The sequence below is a fragment of the Triturus cristatus genome, chromosome 6 (assembly GCF_964204655.1).
Source record: "Triturus cristatus chromosome 6, aTriCri1.1, whole genome shotgun sequence".
Taxonomy (NCBI): Eukaryota; Metazoa; Chordata; class Amphibia; order Caudata; family Salamandridae; genus Triturus; species Triturus cristatus.
Genome location: NC_140589.1, coordinates 663,826,675 through 663,846,061, shown reverse-complemented (window position 1 = coordinate 663,846,061; position 19,387 = coordinate 663,826,675). Strand labels below are relative to the sequence as shown.

The 19,387-nt window shown below is 46.5% G+C and overlaps 1 protein-coding gene across 7 annotated transcripts in view; it reads right to left on the bottom strand.

Annotated features, from left to right (window-relative positions):
* The window catches only part of MAP3K7 (mitogen-activated protein kinase kinase kinase 7), a 324,585-nt gene that overhangs the window by 260,057 nt on the left and 45,141 nt on the right, over nucleotides 1-19,387 (bottom strand). For all 7 annotated transcript variants that reach the window (XM_085611146.1, XM_085611151.1, XM_085611147.1 and 4 more), the window contains exon 3: nucleotides 10,051-10,116. In XM_085611146.1, coding sequence (XP_085467272.1) covers nucleotides 10,051-10,116 — 66 coding nt within the window. The remainder of the gene's footprint in view (nucleotides 1-10,050; nucleotides 10,117-19,387) is intronic.

The window sequence follows — 19,387 nt, the reverse complement described above, 5'->3', positions numbered from 1 at the left end:
GCTTAAATCGGGCATTGCTGGCAACCTCCCGAACCTGCGCAAATGCTCATCGCCATTCCTCCTCTGGGGTCACGGCAGGTCTGCTAGCCATCTGTCCTGGACCTCTGTCGGGTCTGCCTTGCGGTTCGCCTTCAGAGCTTTATATGTGTGCAAAATCAGTTACCTAGAGGAGCCAGAGTCAAGCAATAATTGAAAGGTCGGGGGAGGAGCCTAGCGCGCAACCAAGATGGCCGCGTAGGTGCGAGGCTCCCGAGGACCTCCGCGACCTCCTGCATAAATCCTGACAGAATCCTGTCCCAGAAGAGGGGACTGTATTTGTGAGCCCGAGCAGAGGTGACGCCCGTTTTCCGTTTTTAAATCGGACCTCGGACACCGGCAGGAGCATCGATTGAGGTTTGCGGCCTTCTCCACGCCGGCCCCCCGTATTGGAGTTGTGGGGCGATCCGGACACAAAGTGAACAACAGCGGCGGGCAAGGCTGGGTGGCTCGCGTGCCCCGCACTTTCACTTTCGCTTTTGCGCCCTCCTTGCTGCCAGGCGAGGTTGGGTTGCGGGGCGGTGTGCGGTGCTGTGGCCTCGTTGGGCTGCCCTGCCGGCCCGCCGGCTGCGAACCGTCCTGAGGAGCGGTGGTCGCCCCCCCCCCGGAGCCCTTGAACGGGATTGTCTGCCCCCTTTCTGAGGAGATTGGCTCGATTTGGGGATTGCGACCATGGCCACAAAACAAGATGGCGACCGGGCCAAGGTGAAGTCGACCCGTCGTGGCACGGCCCAACAATCCAATAACATGGACCGCTACACCCTCCAGAAGGGATCTCCAGAGGTGCTGCGTAGGTCCCCCACGGGCCCGACTGATGCTCCTGTTCCGCCCACGGACCTGACCCTCCGGGACGTCATGGGCGCCATCGCCGAGATGAAGGCCTCGGTGGACCAGCGCTTTGACACTCTGGCGCAGAAGATCGACTCGGTCCTCGTGGACGTGGGCCTCGTGAGAGCCGATCTCTCAAAAACAAATGACCGGGTCGATTCTTTGGCCCACTCTACCTCGGGCCTCACAACTGACGTGGCGGCCCTCCAACAGGAGGTGCGCAGGCTTGGCCAGGCGAGCGCCCTGATGAATCGTCGACTGGAGGATTCCGAGGGTCGGGCCCGGAGAAACAACGTCCGCATTATCGGGGTGCCGGAGGGACGAGAGGCGGAGGCAGCGGATCTGTTCGTGGAGGACCTGGTCCTCACCCACCTACAGCCTCGGGGGCTGAGCAAATTCTTTGCAGTGGAACGGGCCCATAGGGTCCCCGGGGGTAGGCCTAAGATCGGCGCCCCTCCGAGGCCTCTCATCGCCCGGATCTTCAATTTTAGGGACAGAGACGCTATCCTGCAGACTTCTAGGCTCCAAGGGCCAGTCAGACTTGACAACATGGATATTAATTTCTATCCTGACTTTACCCCGGCGGTCCAAAAGCAGAGACTGAGCTTTCTGGGTGTCAAACGTCGCCTACGAGACCTGAATCTCAAATATTCGATGCTTTTTCCAGCTAAGCTGAGGGTGGAGGTAGATGGCCGCACGCACTTTTTTGATCGTCCCGAGGCGGCCGGAGACTGGCTGGACACTTTGCCCGGAGATCGGGGCCGGGGGGGCGGGGGGGTGCGGTTGGTGGGGAGGGCCCGCCGGGTCAGGACTAAGGGACTAATGGTAGGCCTTGCTCCGGGCTGTGTTATTGTCACCATTGTCACCATTGACTGTTAGGGTAAGTTCCCCTCCTGTGGAGGTCGTGCGGGGTCTCTTGGGGGATCTCCCTCCTCCTCTGGGGGACTAGTTAGTTTTCTTTCTATGGGGCGACAGGCACACTGCACTTTGGGGGGGCTGATTGGGCTCATGCAGGGGTGCAGGGTGGGGGGAGTTCTGTTGGGATGGGTGGGTTGGGGTGGGGTGTGGTTCGTTTCTACCGCAAGGCAAACCCTTTATTGTACTGGTGTTTTTGAGTTGCTCTCGGGGGGACAAATGATGGCTTCTGTATGTGATGGGGGGTAGGGACCTGACTTTGTTGTCCTGGAACGTTAACGGGCTGGGGGATAGGATTAAGCGGGGTGTGGTCCTGCAATATCTGAAACGGATTTCGCCTGATGTGGTCTTTCTGCAGGAGACACACCTTATTGGTAACTCCTTTTGTGCCATGAATCGACGTGGTTATCGTTTGGTGGCCCACTCGGGCTTTACGTCAGGCTCACGAGGGGTGGGCATTATGGTCAAGACCTCGCTCCCGCTAGAAATAGACGAGGTGCGCCATGATGAGAGGGGACGCTACACTGTTTTGGTGGGGAGAATGGAGGGCAAAGTAGTCGTCTTTGTCTCAGTGTACGTCCCACCGGGGTTACAGTCCACTACCTTTGCGGACCTGGGACGCCTCCTTCTTGACCTTCCGGGGGGGGCTTCTGGTGGTTGGGGGGGGGACTTCAACGCGGTGGTTTCTGGGACTATGGATCGTTATCCCCCTAGGGACCTCCCCCGGGCACAGGCGTGGCTGTCGGGCCTTTTGGACACACTGGGATTGGTGGACTGCTGGCGTTTAAAGCATCCCACTCAGCTGCAGTACACCTTCCACTCGGGTGCCCATGGTAGCCTTTCGCGGCTTGATCATATCCTTGTCCCTGCGGCCTATGCCGGGAGGGTGGGGGGAGGTGCGCCATTTGGCGAGGGGCATTTCAGATCACTCCCCGCTCCTGTTGCACTTTGGTGTCTTCCCGAGGGGGGAGGACAGGGTAGCTCCAATCAACGCTTGGTACCTGCGCGACCCCACTATTCGCGCTGACTTGATTAAATCCTTGCAACGGTATTTCGAGGAGAATGTGGGGTCAGTCCTGTCGGCTATCTCCCTGTGGGAGGCTTTCAAGACAGTGCTGAGAGGGGAGGCCCTCTCCTTTATTTCCCATGCCCGGAGGCGCGCACAGGAGGAGGTGACCCGGGTGGAGGCCGAAATTACTGAATTGGAGGGTGATTTGGGGAGTGGGGTGACTGACGCTGCGCTCCACGTTCTGCACCTTAAGCAGGCGGCCTATAGGGCCCTCGTCACGGAGGCGGCCAGGGGCCTCAGCAGAGAGCAACAGGGGCGATTGTATGATGTGGGTGATAAGGCGGGCAAGTTGATTGCGTGGCTGGATAAGAAGGAGAGAGCGAGTCGTGTGGTCCCGCTGATTGAGAGGACGGATGGTGTGCGTGTCATTGAGCCGGAAGGCATTGTTTCTTGCTTCGCGGATTATTTCCGCGAGGTATATTCCCCGGTTTCTCCCTGCTCGGAGGAGGATTCCCATGCCCTGCTGCGTGACATCGCGCTCCCCTCCCTTTCTGTGGAGGACAGGGAGTTGCTGGATGCCGCCCCCACCTCGGACGAAATCGCCCTCGCCATCCGCTCGGTCGCTTCTGGCAAGGCCATGGGCCCGAACGGCATTCCCATCGAGTTATACAAGCTGCGACCGGATGTACTGGCACCCCACCTCCGCGCAATGTTCCTTGCGGCCCACTCGCGGGGCTCCCTCCCGCCGGACCAGCGTCTGGCTACCATCGTGGTCATCCACAAGGAGGGGAGACCTCGAGATCGGGTCACATCCTATCGGCCTATCTCGCTCTTGAATGCGGAACCTAAAATCCACGCCAAGGTGCTCGCCAACCGGCTGGTCGGCGTGGTGGGCGACCTGGTCCACCAAGACCAGTCCGGTTTTATCCCCCACCGCAATACGGCTCTTAATCTGCGACGCCTGCACGGCGTGCTAGCGCGTGTTCCGTTCGTGCGGGAGCCGGCCATCTTGGCGTCTTTGGACGCCACTATGGCGTTCGACACACTCGAGTGGCCGTACATCTGGGCGATGCTGGCGAAATTTGGCTTTGGGCCGGGTTTCATCAGCTGGGTCAAATTGTTGTACTCGGACCCACTTGCGCAGGTGGTGGTGAATGGTCGAGTCTCGGCCCCATTCGGGCTGGGACGGGGCACGCGACAGGGTTGCCCCCTGTCGCCGCTCCTGTTCGCACTGGCCTTGGAACCCCTGGCGGAGTGGCTGCGGTGGCACCCTTCTATCCGAGGTCTCCGTTGGACCCCTGAGTATGAGGACCGCGTGTCTCTCTATGCAGACGACATCCTTTTGTACTTAGCCTCCCCGCGCAAATCACTGATTGTCCTGGTTGATGTTCTGCACTCTTTTGGCCGCAATTCAGGCCTTGTCATCAACTGGGCCAAATCCTGTGTCTATGTGCTTTCCGGGGAGGCTCCTGTCCTCCCGCGGGGCTGTCCGATCCAGATTGCCTCGGAGGGATTTCGATACTTGGGTGTCTACATTACGCTGGACCCGGTGGCCCGCTACGAGCGAAATTTGCTTCCCCCCCTCCAGCGCTTGAAGGAGGATGTCGCGCGCTGGAGGCGCTTGCCACTTTCGCCGCTCGGCCGGGCGGCGTTGTTCAAGATGATGTCACTGCCGCGCTTCCTGTACGCTCTCCAGAACACTATGGACTTGGTCCCAGCGCGCTACTTCCGTGAAGTGGAAGGTTTACAGCGCCGCCTGTTCTGGGATGGGAGGCCGCGTATAGCCTTGGCAAAGTTGACGCTCCCGTGGTACGACGGAGGGATTGCCCTCCCGGATATTAAACGGTATTACTGGGCCTCCCAGTTAGCTGCAATTAATCAGGGCCTCTATGGGCCCGCCCTAAACCCGGCATTTGAAATGGACAAGATGCTCCTGCCCGGTGGCGACTACAATCGAGCGCTCTACGCTAGTGTGCCCGATTCCCGCTTGACGGGACCCACGCGTGTCATGGTGCGAGTATGGCACGCGGCTAATGCAGCTATGGGCTGGAAGGACCGTTTGACCCGGGCGTCACCGCTGTATGCGTCTGAGAGGTTGGGCTCTCTGTGGACCTCGAAGGGCTTTGAGCAGTGGGACACTATAGGCATCAGTACAGTGGGGGATCTCTGGACGAGGGGAGGATTTAAAACATTCGAGACGTTGCAGGCGGAGTTTCAGCTGCGGGGCAGTGAATACTTTCGGTACCTGCAGGTCCGTCACGCGCTGGGCTCCGTCTTCCCAGACGTGGCCTCCATCCCGGAGTCCTCCCCCCTGGAGGATCGAGTGCTAGATGGCCATGTTCCGGACAGCACGATCTCCCTCATTTACAAGAAATTGATAAATGATCGTTTGGGCTTACTGACTGGCCTCCGCGAGGCCTGGGTTGCCGATGGGCTGGAGTTGGACGACGAGGACTGGATTTCCGCGGTGGCCTCTCCGAAGGAGGTGGCCATCCCGGCTCGCCTTCGTTTCGTCCAGCTTAAGATACTCCACCGGGTGTACATGACGGGGCCAAGGCTTCTGCGTATGGGCTATGCCGAGGACGGATTGTGTAAGCGTGGGTGTGGTGCTTCAGCGACCTTTTTGCACATTTTGTGGGAATGCCCGAGGGTGGAGCGATTCTGGCGTGGTGTGCATGAGGTCCTGCGAGCGGTTACGCATGTCGCGCTGTTGCCTGAAGCGAGGAGATGTTTGCTGAATGTGTGGGAACCGACCGATTATTCGGTTCCGCAGACGCGATGGGTGACTCTGGGCTATATGGTGGCTAAACGGGACGTTGCACAGCTGTGGGGATCCCAGAGGTCCCCGGCGGTGTCGGCCTGGAAAGAACACATGGATTGGTGCATGTTCCGAGAAAAGGTGGTGTATGTGGCGCGGGGTAAGCCTGGGGCATGGGTGAAGATATGGGGCCCCTGGAACGCCTACCGCGGGGATATCTGCGAGCCGCCGTTGTTGCCTCCCGCGTCACCAGCTCCATCCCCCTAGTTTACTCCCTCCCTCAGTTCCGAGCACAGTATTCTCCCGGTCCCAGACCTGTTTCCCTTCCCCTCTCGGGGGTTTTCAGTGGATGGTTTGGGGTCCCCCATTTGAGGAGCACGTGCTGCCACTTTCGATCGTGGGTTGCCTTGCGGGTGTGTGTTTATTTATGTTGTTGTGTTGTATAAAATGAAACCGTATTGTGGGCTCAGAGCCATATGGCCCGCGTTGTGGATACCTCCTGCCTTAGTGTCTATGTAAAGCTAAGTGCCTCATTGTATGTATGTCATTTGTTATCGTCACTTTAGCGACCGGCCAGAAGGTTGTAGGCCCCTACCTGTATATATTTGAGATTGCAATAAACGGTTTCAAAAAAAAAATAAATAAAAAAATAATTGAAAGGTCTGCGATTCTTCCGGCTCATCTGGAAAACTCCCCCATACCTCACGGGTAGTGTGTTAGATTTTCGCATATTGCAGAAATTGACCCAGTGATAGTTGACAGTGGTCCCTCACATCCTCAAATGAGAGGAAGGTTCCATTAAAATACAGATCTCCAGCTCTCAAGCATCCCCCTGCATACCACTGTGTAAGGTCCATCACAGTTTATATCCGATGGAAGCTGTGGAGCCAGTGAAGGGGAAGTTGTCAAGCGTATGGGGCCCTGTGGAGCAACAAACTAACTGCCCGCTTCCAAACTCCTGCAACCTGCCAGACTATGAATCCCATCATCAGGCACCTCTGGAGGTCTACTCCCTGACCCCACTCCGCTAATAAAGCCCTCTCAATGTTTGGATCGTCATCGCACCACTGTGCTGCCCACTGCAGTAATCCTGCAAAATAATAGAGGTCGGAGGTCCGGTAGGCCAAGGACTCCAGACTCCATGTCTAGCTTTTGCATCGCTAACTTCAAACTGCGCCGACCAGCACATACCAAGGAAAGCAGGAGACTATTCAAAGTAGTGTAGGTGGTATGCAGAATGCAGCAGATGGAGTTTTGTAAGACATATAGGCAACGCAGGAGCAGAGCCATTTTGCTTAGGGCCACTCTCCCCATTATAGAGAGAGGGAGGCAGTTCCAAAATCGGACAGAAGCTTCTAGACCCGGAAGGACCGCTCCCATGTTGAGCGCATTGTTAGCCTCAGCTGTGAGAGTGACCTGTATACCCAAATACCTAAAGTGGTCACACTCCCACCGAAGTTCCGGTACTGGAAAAGCAGCAGCATCTATCCCAACCAACCCTGCCAGCGATAAAAGAACAGACTTCTGGCGATTGACCCGTAAGCCCAAGACCATCACAAAGGATAGCATCTGCATATACTGAGAGGGAGTCTTGTGTGTAATTGGAGAGGCCACCGCACTCTACCCTGCACCACTCCACTCTTCGCCACTTCACTCTACTCTGAAACAACCTACTCTGTGCCACTGCACTCCCTACGCCATTCTACACAGCGCTCTACGCTACTCTACTCTGCATTACTGCACTCTATGCCTCTGCCACTCTATTCTGCACCACTGCACTGTAAGCCACTGTACATCACTGTACTCTGCCCCCCTCTAATCTACACCGCTGCCTACTATGCTGCATTGGATGCTACTGCAATGTACGTCACTGCACTTCACGCCACTATACTCTGCAACACTTTACACCAATGCACTCTACGCCAGTCAACTCTACACAGCACTGCACCGTACGATGCTGCACTCTACGCCACTGCACTCATCACACTACTTACTCTATGCCACTGCACTTTCCAACAATCTACTCTGCAACACAGTATTCTCCACCACTGAACCTTGCAGCACTCCATTCTATGCCACTGCACTCTACCCTGCACCACTCTAAACCACTTTACTGCACTCTGCACTACTGCATTATACAGTACTGAATTCTGTGCCGCTGTATACTACCCCACTGCACTCCAAGCCACTATATTCTGCAACACTCTACGCCAATGCACTCTACATTGGTCCATTCCACTCTACGCCACTGCACTGAACGCCACTCCACGCGACTCCACTCTAGGGTACTCTACTCCATTCTTTTCTATTCCACGCCACACTCCTCTATGTCACCAACATTTAACCATGTTGAACAGCAGCCACGCTGGTTTACAACACGGCTAAAACACATCAGCAAAGCCAATAGTTCATGCATAAGCGAGACCTATTGGCTTTGCCAATGCTTGGTAAGGAGTGGAGATGGACTATTTTCAGCAGTCAATTTCAATGAGAAAGAACAGGGTCACACAAAGAGCAAAGAACAGCTATTATAAAGTGCCACTTTCCGTAAAAAAAGTCTATTGGGAACACAAGGCAGATTGATATCAGATTGGCCACAATGACAGAAATGAATTCATTTGGACGAGTACGGTGGGGCTAATTGCATTAATCATGAAGTTGCCACGGGGATTCACAATATCCATAGCCTAATACGGTGAAATCAAACTGTGAATCAAATTTCCTCATGAGATTTAGGACTTAGCAGACAGCCACATTTGAATAAAATACACCTGCCACTGTAAATCAATGTATAATTAAATATCATTCTTTTAATAAGTATACAGGAAAGGGTTTTCAATTTATTTTGCCAGGTATGTCATTTATTAATAGGACTAACCTTGATTTAAAAGAATTTCACTTACAAAGGTGTAAAGCATATTTATAAAGATGATAATCATTGCGCAAGACAAATCTGTAAAACATGTACTAGTTTCTCATACATACAGATTGGTTACCAAAATATCACGTTTACAAGAAAGTGTTCCAAACTAGTATTTTGCTTAGTTTTTCCAATAACCTGCGATTCCGTTTCATAGAAAGGTCAGCTCATTTTTAGATGGAAGGGGGCTGAATTGCCGGATATGATGTTCCCGGTTTTAAATCATATTTACTAACCGTCCACAGAGCCAGACACAGGCAAGGAGCGTGCCAATATGTAAATAAGCATTGTTTTTCTGTAACCTCTTATTCATTATCAATGTTTTGACTTAAACCACGTGGGTTTAAAAGCAAACGTGTACCCCTCAGAAAACATCTAAATTTGTATCAGCAAAATTCAGTAATCTCTGAGGCTTTGAATAACCCTCTAAAATGACAGTGAAAATGTATTATTCTGAATAAAAATCAAAGTAACCCTCGCCCCCTTTCCTCGGTGCACCCTGCTGGTGGTACAATAAGGATACTGTCTTACCTAGGCCCATGGATGTCTTTGTCAAGTCAGAACTTAGGGCCACATGCATCAACCAAAATACCGGTCGCAAATGGGCCGATTCGCAGAATCGCCCCTTTGCAACCGGTATTTTGGCATTTGGGATGCATCAACCCAAATGCAAATTCACAAAATAGGTAATCGCTAAATTTGCGATTACATAAATTGCGAATGCATTTAGGGAATCCCAAATTGTGATTCCCTATGTGGGATGCAACAAGCCTTTCCTAAATGCGCATTTAGGAAACGCTAATTACCATCAACTGCAAGCTGATGGTAATTTGCAAAAACTTTGAAAATTGCCCAAAAGTACATTTTTCAAAGTGCCATGTGGCGAACACACATGCCCTTGGGGCATGTGTGTGCACCACATGTGCACACATGCCAATTTCGGGGGTGCATGTGGGAAATTGCTAATATTTTAGCAAAACCTACATGCATAGGCAATTGCGATTCCATAATTGCGATGCCTTAATAATCGCAATTAAGGAATCGCAATTGCCTACCTTGATGCATGTGCCCCATAATGGCTACATGAACAACAGAACGACCTGGAAAATCAAACTACAACCAAAACAAGCATTGGCATAGCCAATAGGTATCGCCCTTGGGACCTTATAAGTGTTTAGCCATGCAACATTTGCATAACTAAATACTTATAAGGTCCCAAAAGCGAGACCTATTGGCTATGCAAATAGGCCGTGGGGCCGCGAAAGTAAAAGTGATTGCAATCACGATCAAACATCAAAGCGGCCGCGCGGCCGCTAAAGTGAAAGTAATGGCGGTAAAGCGCAGCGCGCACGCCCGCGCACATGCACTGTAGCTCTAGGCTGGCCTGGTAGCACTTTTTGGAGCCCTCTCAATAAGTCTCGCCAGACCAGCGCATGCGCTGGGTCAGGCGAGAACTAAAAAGGACCGCTAAAAGTTAAACAATAATTGCAGAGGCACCGAAAGGATTAAACCTGAATTTTACAACAAATTACTCTATATACAAAGGTTAATGTATTCAGTCTTTTGACATTAAAATAAACTTACTGGATTCAGGCAGGCTCCGTATAGTTTTACAATGTTGGGATGGTTCACTCGAGATAACTGTCGAAGCTGCAATAAACAAACATAAAATGCATTTGGCAGAATTTAAGAGTATTGATCACGCTTATTTTGACAGCCTAATTAATCCTTAAAACAAGACTCCACGTTAGATTTTGTAACCATACTAGCTTGTCCCACTACATTGCTTAAATTACCTTTCAGCATGCAACACAGTGACCCAAAAAACATGAAATTATATTTGTGGAAAAAACAAAAATGACACTTCAATAACCCGTAGAAAAACTATATACAAACGTCCACTGTTTTCTACACTAAGGCTCATAGATTATTTTTTGTATTAACATGTTTCAGTATTAAGAGTTTAAAACTGATACAATTATAAAATCAAATGAGTGTTATACACACCGAAAAACGTAAAGAACATGAGATAAACAAACCATGGAGTGTTCAACGCGATCAGACGCAGTTTGCCAATATAGGAAACCTTTACATAACGGAGACTTTCAGAATATCAATAGTCATTTATGAATAAAAAAGCAAGGCGACGAAAAAAAGAAGGGGTGAGAGGACCAGTAAACGTCAAAGTTACGTTCCAAGGGGTCACAGCCATATATGCGAAATTGAAGTTTTGTAAAGAATTGATAAGTACCAACTGGATAAACACCAGCACTTTGCCTAGGGGGGAATCACACCATAACCATATCAATGGTTATTTTGATGTCATAGCATGTGGGTTTGTTAGACAGCGAGGGCTAAGCTTACTCTGTTTTAGCTAATTATTACATTCTAAATAAATCCAGTTCCATTTCTCACGAGAGAAGTGTGCTCCCTGGTTTTAGATCTATATTTAAATGCCCCTATGGATGAAGGTATTCAGGCAGCATGAGCTTCATGGTGACCCAAAGTCTCTTCCAGATTACCCTCAACTCAGTGTGAGCTAGACTCCATACCCTGTTGATCCTTCAGCCATCCTCCCAATATGCAAAGCAATTAGACACCACTTAAACACAGCAATGTAAGACAAAAAAAAGTACTGCACTTAAAGGTGTCACACTGAGATAAAAGCTTATTGAAGCAGCCTTCCCTTACCTGCGAGAAGTGTTCTGCTCTTGTCCGGGGGTAAGTATCATGAACAGCAATGTGTGACCATTACATTCAATACAAATCTCTGAGAGAAAGTGATCAAGCTCTGAAATGGACTAGTATTTTTCCTGAAGAAGTATAATCACTTGGAGCACACTGTTTATGTACTTTAAGATACACTCAATACGAACAATAATTGTAATGAGTGGCCTGGTGCTGTGTTTAAAAGCTAATTTAGTCCAGAGTCAGTTTATTAGAAAGGAAGAATGATGGCATACTTTACTCAACGGGACTAGAGACAGTATCTTTTTTGTGGTTCTCAGGTGGGACGAAACATATCAACTTCAGTTTTGAAAAGGAGCAGTGTTTGTGATAGAATTCGGACAGTCAGTGGCCTTGGTACCAAAGCTTAAACAACCATAGACAACATTCCCCACGTTCTTCTCAGCCATAATGCAGGTATAAATCGGAATAGCAGAATACGCATATGGGAGTGACCGAAAATGACAGTTGTGTGTCTAGCATGCCTTCCTGAGAGAATTGTGTGTGGTTTAGTGTTAGGGCCACAAGTTTCTCAAGATAGAGCTTATGCACACATTACCTGTGTGAACTAACGTGGACACAATTTATTTGGAGCGAGAGGCCAAATAAAGCTGGTTTCCCAAGTGCTCTTTCTATTTTTCACAAGCAGTTACTTGCATAGTTAAAATAACTGATTTAGTGAATCTGAAATTATTAGAGATATCTTTGTAGAATATTTAGCATAAAAACAGGTAAACCGTTTCCTTCTCTTTAGTCACTGGGTGAGAACGTGCGGCGCTATCAGATTTACCATAGATGGGACATAAACATTTAACTGAGTGAGAAGCTTGGTTTTCCTCGACACACCCTAAGGAGCTACACCAATCAAAGGCACCAACATTTTGATTGCAAGTATAACTTGACCACGAAGAGAGTTGGACTCTGATGAAAGGGACTTGGAACAGTGACGCGGTGCCGAGTTGATGCCGGATACATACTCGGTCACGACTCACGTTAGGAGGTGACCGGAAGAGCCTTGAAGGAGTGATCGCAGTCACACACATAAGTGCTCGAGGGTAAAGGTATGCCCATGTTGGGCAATATTCCGAATTGTTTTTAATAGACAAGCGGTGGTGCAGGGTGGAGCGATCATACCCCACGCCCTGAAGAAATTGCCGTGAGTTTATCCTAAGGCAACGAAACATGTCGGCATTTTAATATGAGCAGACACACAGCACAGAATAAAAATCGAAAGCTAGTGTGATCTAGCTCAAGTTTGTATATAGTGACACGGGGAGCGAATTCTTGATCCCCAGGTCCCTCCTGTGGGGTCGCATTTGGTGCACGAATTATTGCACAGCTATTCCTTATCATACACCCTAGCACTCTGGCTTTTGGGTCTCAACCCATCTATATTCTTTCGCACACTTCTTTCCTTGGAGTGGTGGTAGCTGATGATGAGATCTTGAGGTAGCAGGCGAGTACCTTCCTGCTTTATCCTCCCTGGTGTTGCTACCGTGAGGCACCATCACTCCACTTTCACAATTTTTTCACCACATCAGGGTGTTAGAGACACAGGCCATTGGTTACAGAGATAGTTTCTAATTCGTTTGAAATTTTTCTTTTTCTTTCCTTTATTGGTGATTCATACCTATAGCAGTATAGATGGTGTAACCACTTGCTTAACAGATTGTCTAAAATATATGACAACTGTAATAGGTGTATGAGCTGTGTTTTCACCGTGTGAACAGGTCATTTATTGTATAACAGTGACACTGTGCCAAATACCCTTTCCAGAGTATTTGGCTCAGAGGACCTGATCAGCCCCAGAGTTAAGTGTCTGCTGTATTTCCCCAGGAAGAATAACCACACAGGACTATTGCAATAACAGTTCAGATGTAACTAGGCAGCATGGTACTACAGGCCCAGAAGGACTTACAGCTGTGAGCTTTCCCACCAAGAACTTGCTGATCGTTGCAAACAATGCCACCCCGGCAGGCGTTCATTATTTACAAGGGGCAGAATACTGGTAACATTTTGGATTACATTTGTAGGACTCTAAACATGGGTGGATGTGCTGCATGAATATGGCACATGCTGTTGCAGCGCTTTTAGAAACAGGTGTGAGGGAGAGTGCCTTTCGATTGTTCATTTAATTTCCTGACATAGCTAGAGAGGACAGGCGTATCCCTTTTTTCGCTCGTAGTTACTGTCTTTCTTGCAGAACCCCTTCAAGGCTCATTAAAAACCCTCAACTTTTTTTAAAATACAAATATCTATGCAATAATGATTAGATCATATGACTTCTTTCCAGTTTAGCTATGCTGATGACAACCAAATCACCACCAGGCTGGATGTTGATAAAGCAGCCATACAAATTCACCTCCACCACGGTCGGATATACGATGCCCACTCAAAGTCGTAACTCTCTACATTTTAATCAAAAATGGTAAGATCGCAGTACATATTCTGCATCCCACCACCTTATGGCCCAGCACATGGTGGCTGACCAAGATGAGTTACTTCTACCAAACGAGTTAATATGGTATGCAACTTGGGTTTACTGTTGGACAGTGAACTAACACTGAAACTTCAAACTGATGTTAACTATTTTTGTGTTTTTAAATTCAAAAACTATTCTTTCTTTATTAACAGTAAATTGTAGCAAGACACTGATCCAAGCTGTTCTCAGATTTATAAGTTTGGATTTTCAAAATTTCGGTTGGCATGATGTGCAGGTGATTCAAACTTCAGCTGCGTGGCTCTTTTTGGGCTTTACCAGCAGAGATCACATTATTCAGCACACTGTAGGTCTCCGCGATTGCTAATGATTTAAGAAATTATTTTCAAATGTCTCCGCATTTGTCATAGGACGATTCATAATAACCACTCTTCCTACAGTGTTGACTTCATAGCAATACCTCACTGTTAGTCTAACTACCTAATGTTCGGTAAATATCTCAAGATTTGGGTTGTCACTCTGTCGTTTTCATCTCGAGTGCGTCAGTAGAAGGCTTACTAAATGTTTCATCTCACCAATAGGTTCATTTCACCCTTGAGGGTGCAGTTGCCATAAATAAATCAAGTTCATCATCATCAACTCTAAGTTGAAATTTTTAATTCCAACAATTTCAATTAACAGTTTAGCCTACTATCTTGACAAAATAACTATTTTTAAATTGCTACATCAATGCATCTTGGTTATTTGAGAAGCCTACATTATTCACAATTATTTTGGTTTTACCTTCATTCAAAAGCTAATTTACAAAGTATTTAGCATCCACCTATATTATATACATTTGGATTGTTATTTCAGTATGGGACACCCAACTTTTAACAGACTGGATCAACAACGTTTGTGTTGCTGATATTTGGAGCTCAAAAGCAATCAAAGCAGATAAGAGCATTGGTTTGTACATGGACCAATCCTTCGAAGCCAAATTTTACCTTCCAGGAAATTTCTTGTTTTTTCAAGGGACACTGGTGGTAGTTTTCTCTTTTGCAAGGCCAGCAAACGGGATCCCTCCCAGGTAACTTAATCTACAGCAGAATGCTTCTAGTTTCATTTGTCATCTTTTTTTTTTTTTCTTTTTTATTGAGCAGAGCAGAAGGGTGCCAAGATACACATTTACAAACACGACATATGGACCACCACGATTTGACAAACCATTAATGCTTGGTATATTAACACAAACTGGGGCTAAAGAACAAAGAAAAAAAAAACCATCTGCTTACTAAGCAACATTCAGGGTACTGTGTGTTTATATATGCTATATCATGCCATTCTATCGTGATATTAACAAGCCAACAAATAAAGTGCAAATGCAGAATGTAGCAACAAAATCACATGTATCTCAACTGTGATATAAGATCCATCTTGAGTCATTTAAAACGAAAATTAATTCCTACATTTAAAGTGCAAATGCAATAGCAGCCAATAATTACCTTAGTAAAAAACAGTACTATTAACATCATGTGCAAATATTATCACCACATAAAGTGGAAGTATAATAGCAGCAAAAATTCACTTACAAGAAAAACACAATATTTGAGTAATAAAATACAGAATATAAGATTAACAAGATAAAGTGCAAATGGAAATAGCAGCCAATAAATAGCATAATAAAATCACATTCAATAAACAAGATTTTCTTTTTTTTCCTTCATCGGACCCCTGAAATTGTGCATTATAAATCCTATATAACTTGAAAAAGTACAAAATCATTGCCCCAGTCCCCTTGGAGATCAATAGTGGTTTTACGATTGAAACTGTCAGATTAAACACCAATAAAAAGTATATAATACTCTTCCAGAATTAAAAAACCCCGCGACAACTCCACGTCCTATCCTTAAGTAGAAGCAGTTCTTCAAATTTATTCCAATTTTTCTCATATGTCCTTATACCCCCTACTCTCTTGGCATAAGCCTCTTCAAATTTCCAAATCCTTTTCATTTTATTAAACCAGTTTAAATGACTTGGATCTCCTTAGATTTCCAATTTTGAAGTATCAAGGAACGAGCCACCATACAAGATATAGCTATAAAAACCTTGTCAGAGCTAGATAGGTTGGCCTCGTCCCTTGAAAACCCAAATAATGCAATTTCAGCCTGGGGAAGAACACTCATACCTGTAACTACTCCCATATCATTAAAAATTCCCCCCCAGAACTGCTCAAGTTGCGGGCAGGAAAAAAAAATATGCAGCCATCCACCTTCCTCCTCCTGGTGGCAGCGAAAACACCTATTAAGATGGTCGGGGTATCTTTTCTGAATCTTAGCCGGGTCCAATAAGCGAGCCACCTTGATAGAAAGGACATTCTTTTAAAATTAGCAGCACGTAGGGACCTATGCCCTAAAAGGCACATTTTTTCCCATTCCTTAAGACTGAATCTACATCCAGTGTCCCTAGCTATTTTTACAATGTGGGACACCATACCCTTTGCCTGTTCGTCCTTCCGCAATACAGATTACCATTTCCCAAGTCCCGAACACTGGAAATCATAAAGTTCTACCATGGTATTATGTGGAGTATTCAAAATGCCCTCGGTATTGAAACTGAAATGGGCTATCCGCAAATATTCGAGAAATGTGGGCTTTCTACAGCCTTCTGCCCTGGCCATAGTTTCTTGCCAAGATACTATTTTGTTATGGGCAATGAAATGTTTAAGTTGAGAGAACCCACACTCTCCCCAAATTTCAATGTGTCTTAATTGCAGATGTAGGCCAATGCCATTACACTAACCCAAACCCAAATATTGAAAGCCGGAGGAGCTATTTTTTTTAAAAACTGCTTGAAGCCTAAATTGGACTTCTCGTAAAGACTTGTAGCGGGTTTTCTTTGGTAATTTAGCGGTTTTTAGAAAGACGGGCGTTTGCGTTCCCCCTTCTACTATCATTTTATCAACAAAAAAAAACTGTCATAGATGCACTTATGATGTATTAGGTCCGCCACTAAATTCAATAGGGCTGCCTCATAATATGTCCGTACCTGCGGAAATGCTAGACCCCCTTGATTTATGGGCAGCTGAACAGTAGCTAAATTTACTCTGGGGACCTTTTCGCCCAAATAAATTCCCTAAACAATGTATCTAGCTCATTAAAATAAGATTAAGACGGATAGGGACGTTTAAGAATAAGAAAATCAATAGGGAAAGAATGGACATTTTAACCAGAGAAACTCTCCCTATAATAGTGAGGGGAAGTGCAGACCATTGTTCGAGAGAGTTTTTTATCTTCTGCTTAGTTCCAAGATAATTTAATTCAAATAATTTCTGGTTGGTAACATAGATACCCAAATATCTTATCGGGTCGGTTTTCATGGCTTGGGTCCTCAAATTGTTAGGAAAAACGTTGGGATCAATATTGAGAGCCAGTATCTCGGTCTTTTTTTCATTTATTTTGTATCCACCGATTTGTTGAAAAAGAAAAAACTCTTTAAATGCTAACTCTAAGTTCTCTTTCGTCGGGGCTAAATATAGTATGATGTCATCAGCGAATAACTTAACTTTTGACATCCCTGGTATAGGATAAAGAATAGCAGCATTATTAAGAATTTTTAAAACCAGGGTTCAATAAAAAAGGTAAAAAGTAGCGGGGAAAGCGGGCAGCCCTGCCTGGTTCCCCGTTTTATTATAACTTCCCCTATTTGTTCTTGATTAATACCCACCTTAGCACTTGCACTCTGATAAATATTCCATAACATAGTAATAATCTGTTGTGAGAGACCAATACGACCTAAAGTTAGAAACAATGTTTGCCAATTCACAAGATCAAAGGCTTTTTCAGCATCAACCATAATAATTGCAGCAGGGATTTCGTTGATATTAAAAAAGTCTAAGGCATGAATTAAAAATTTGTAGCCATAGATCGACCTGCTATAAAACCTGTCTGATCTTTATGGATTATTTCTTGCGCAGCAGGAAGGAAGCGCTGAGCCCATACTTTCATCAGAATCTTGTAATCAGAATTAAGTAGACTGATTGGCCTAAAAGAGTTCACATCTAATGGGTTCTTATCTTTTTTCACAAAAGAGATTATTATAGATTCCTTGAACTCACTCGATACAGTTCCGCCCTTTCTGATGTCATTAAAAAGTCTCTTTAAGGGAAATACCAACTCTTTAATAAAAACCTTATAAAATTCAATGGGAAATCCATCCTGGCCACATGCCTTACCCCCTGCCATGGAGTTGATTGCGCTTGTAATTTCTTCCTCCATTATTTCATCGTCTAATTCTCTGATTCTGTCCTCTGAAAGCCTGGGAATATCTACATCCATCAAATACTCCTGAATTTGTTCGTTATTAACCGGATACTCTGTTGAATAGAGCTGCCCGTAGTGATGGAGAAAAATCCGTGAAACATAATCCCCATCTGATACAACTAGTCCTGTACCCGGGTCCCTGATGGAGGGTATTAGGGAGGATTCCATTTTTTTCCTGGTGGAATCGGCTAACAGCTTCCCCATCAACTGACTCTCTTCATAGATTTTTTGCTGAAAGATTTTAGAGTTGGCTATTTCCTCCAGGATAAAAAAATCTTAGTTCCCTACTAGTTCTATTAAAGCAGTTGGGGGAATGCTGTAGCATTAAAGCCTATTCTTGATCCGCCTTATTCTGAAGGTTTTCAATTTGCAACCTCCGAGTTTTGGACTGACCGGCTATTATTTGGGCCCGGGCCGTGGCCTTAAAATCTCCCCAGACAGCAAAGGGGATGGCGGTATTATTGTAGGATCCACTCCCTAAATCCAGTAATCCACTTTACGTTTTGAAGGAGGAGGCGATCCATCTGCCACCTTGATCGTTCCTTTTCTCTCCCCTCCAAAACCAAGGAAACCCCTACAAGCGCATAGTCAGAAAAAGAATTACTACTGATCCATGCATTTGTCACCTGTATAGACCTTGTTAATAAATAATCTAGTCGAGAGGCTGAAGAGAAGCGATGGGAGTAGAAGGTAAAAGATTCCCTTTCTTGATGGAGATGCCGCCATGAATCTACGAGCCCAAACTGCTCCATAATTAACCCCATTATTTTTTTTGTGTTGGGCTTCAACTGTCTTTTGTTTTTATTAGTGGTATCCTTCCTAATATCCATAATATAGTTAAAATCCCCTCCTAGAACAATATGTCCAGGAGAGCTAGTCAACCTTGCATGAATCTGGGGCATGGGTAAGGCATTATCGGATATTGGGCCATAATAGTTGATGAAGTTTATTATCCGACCCCTAATTTTAGTTATTACCCAGATCCATCTTCCCAAAATATCTCTGTGTACTTGAAGAAATTCCCAATCCATTCTGCTAGAGAAATAAATTGCAAACCCCCTCATTGCTGCCCCAGAAGAGGCAAAAAAGGCCTTTGAGAATTTTTTTAGGGATAAACAAATTAGGGAAATTAGACTTAAGATGGGTTTCCTGGAGGAAGAGAATGTGGGGGTCCAAAAAGGAAGCCCATCTTATAAGTGCACCATATTTCTTTTTATTTAATAAACCATTGGTGTTCAACGACAGAATCTTGCAACTACCATTTGCCATATTTTTTTGCTCTATAAATCAATCCCGGCCTTCTTACTACTACTGCTCTTTTTCCTGCTAGCACCCAACCCCCCACCACCCTAACAAAAACCCCTTCCCTGGAAATGTGGAAACCCCCCCCCCCCTTACACCACGCAGGCCACATTTCCCACCTCCCACAATTGTTCCTGGGTGTCATGTTACA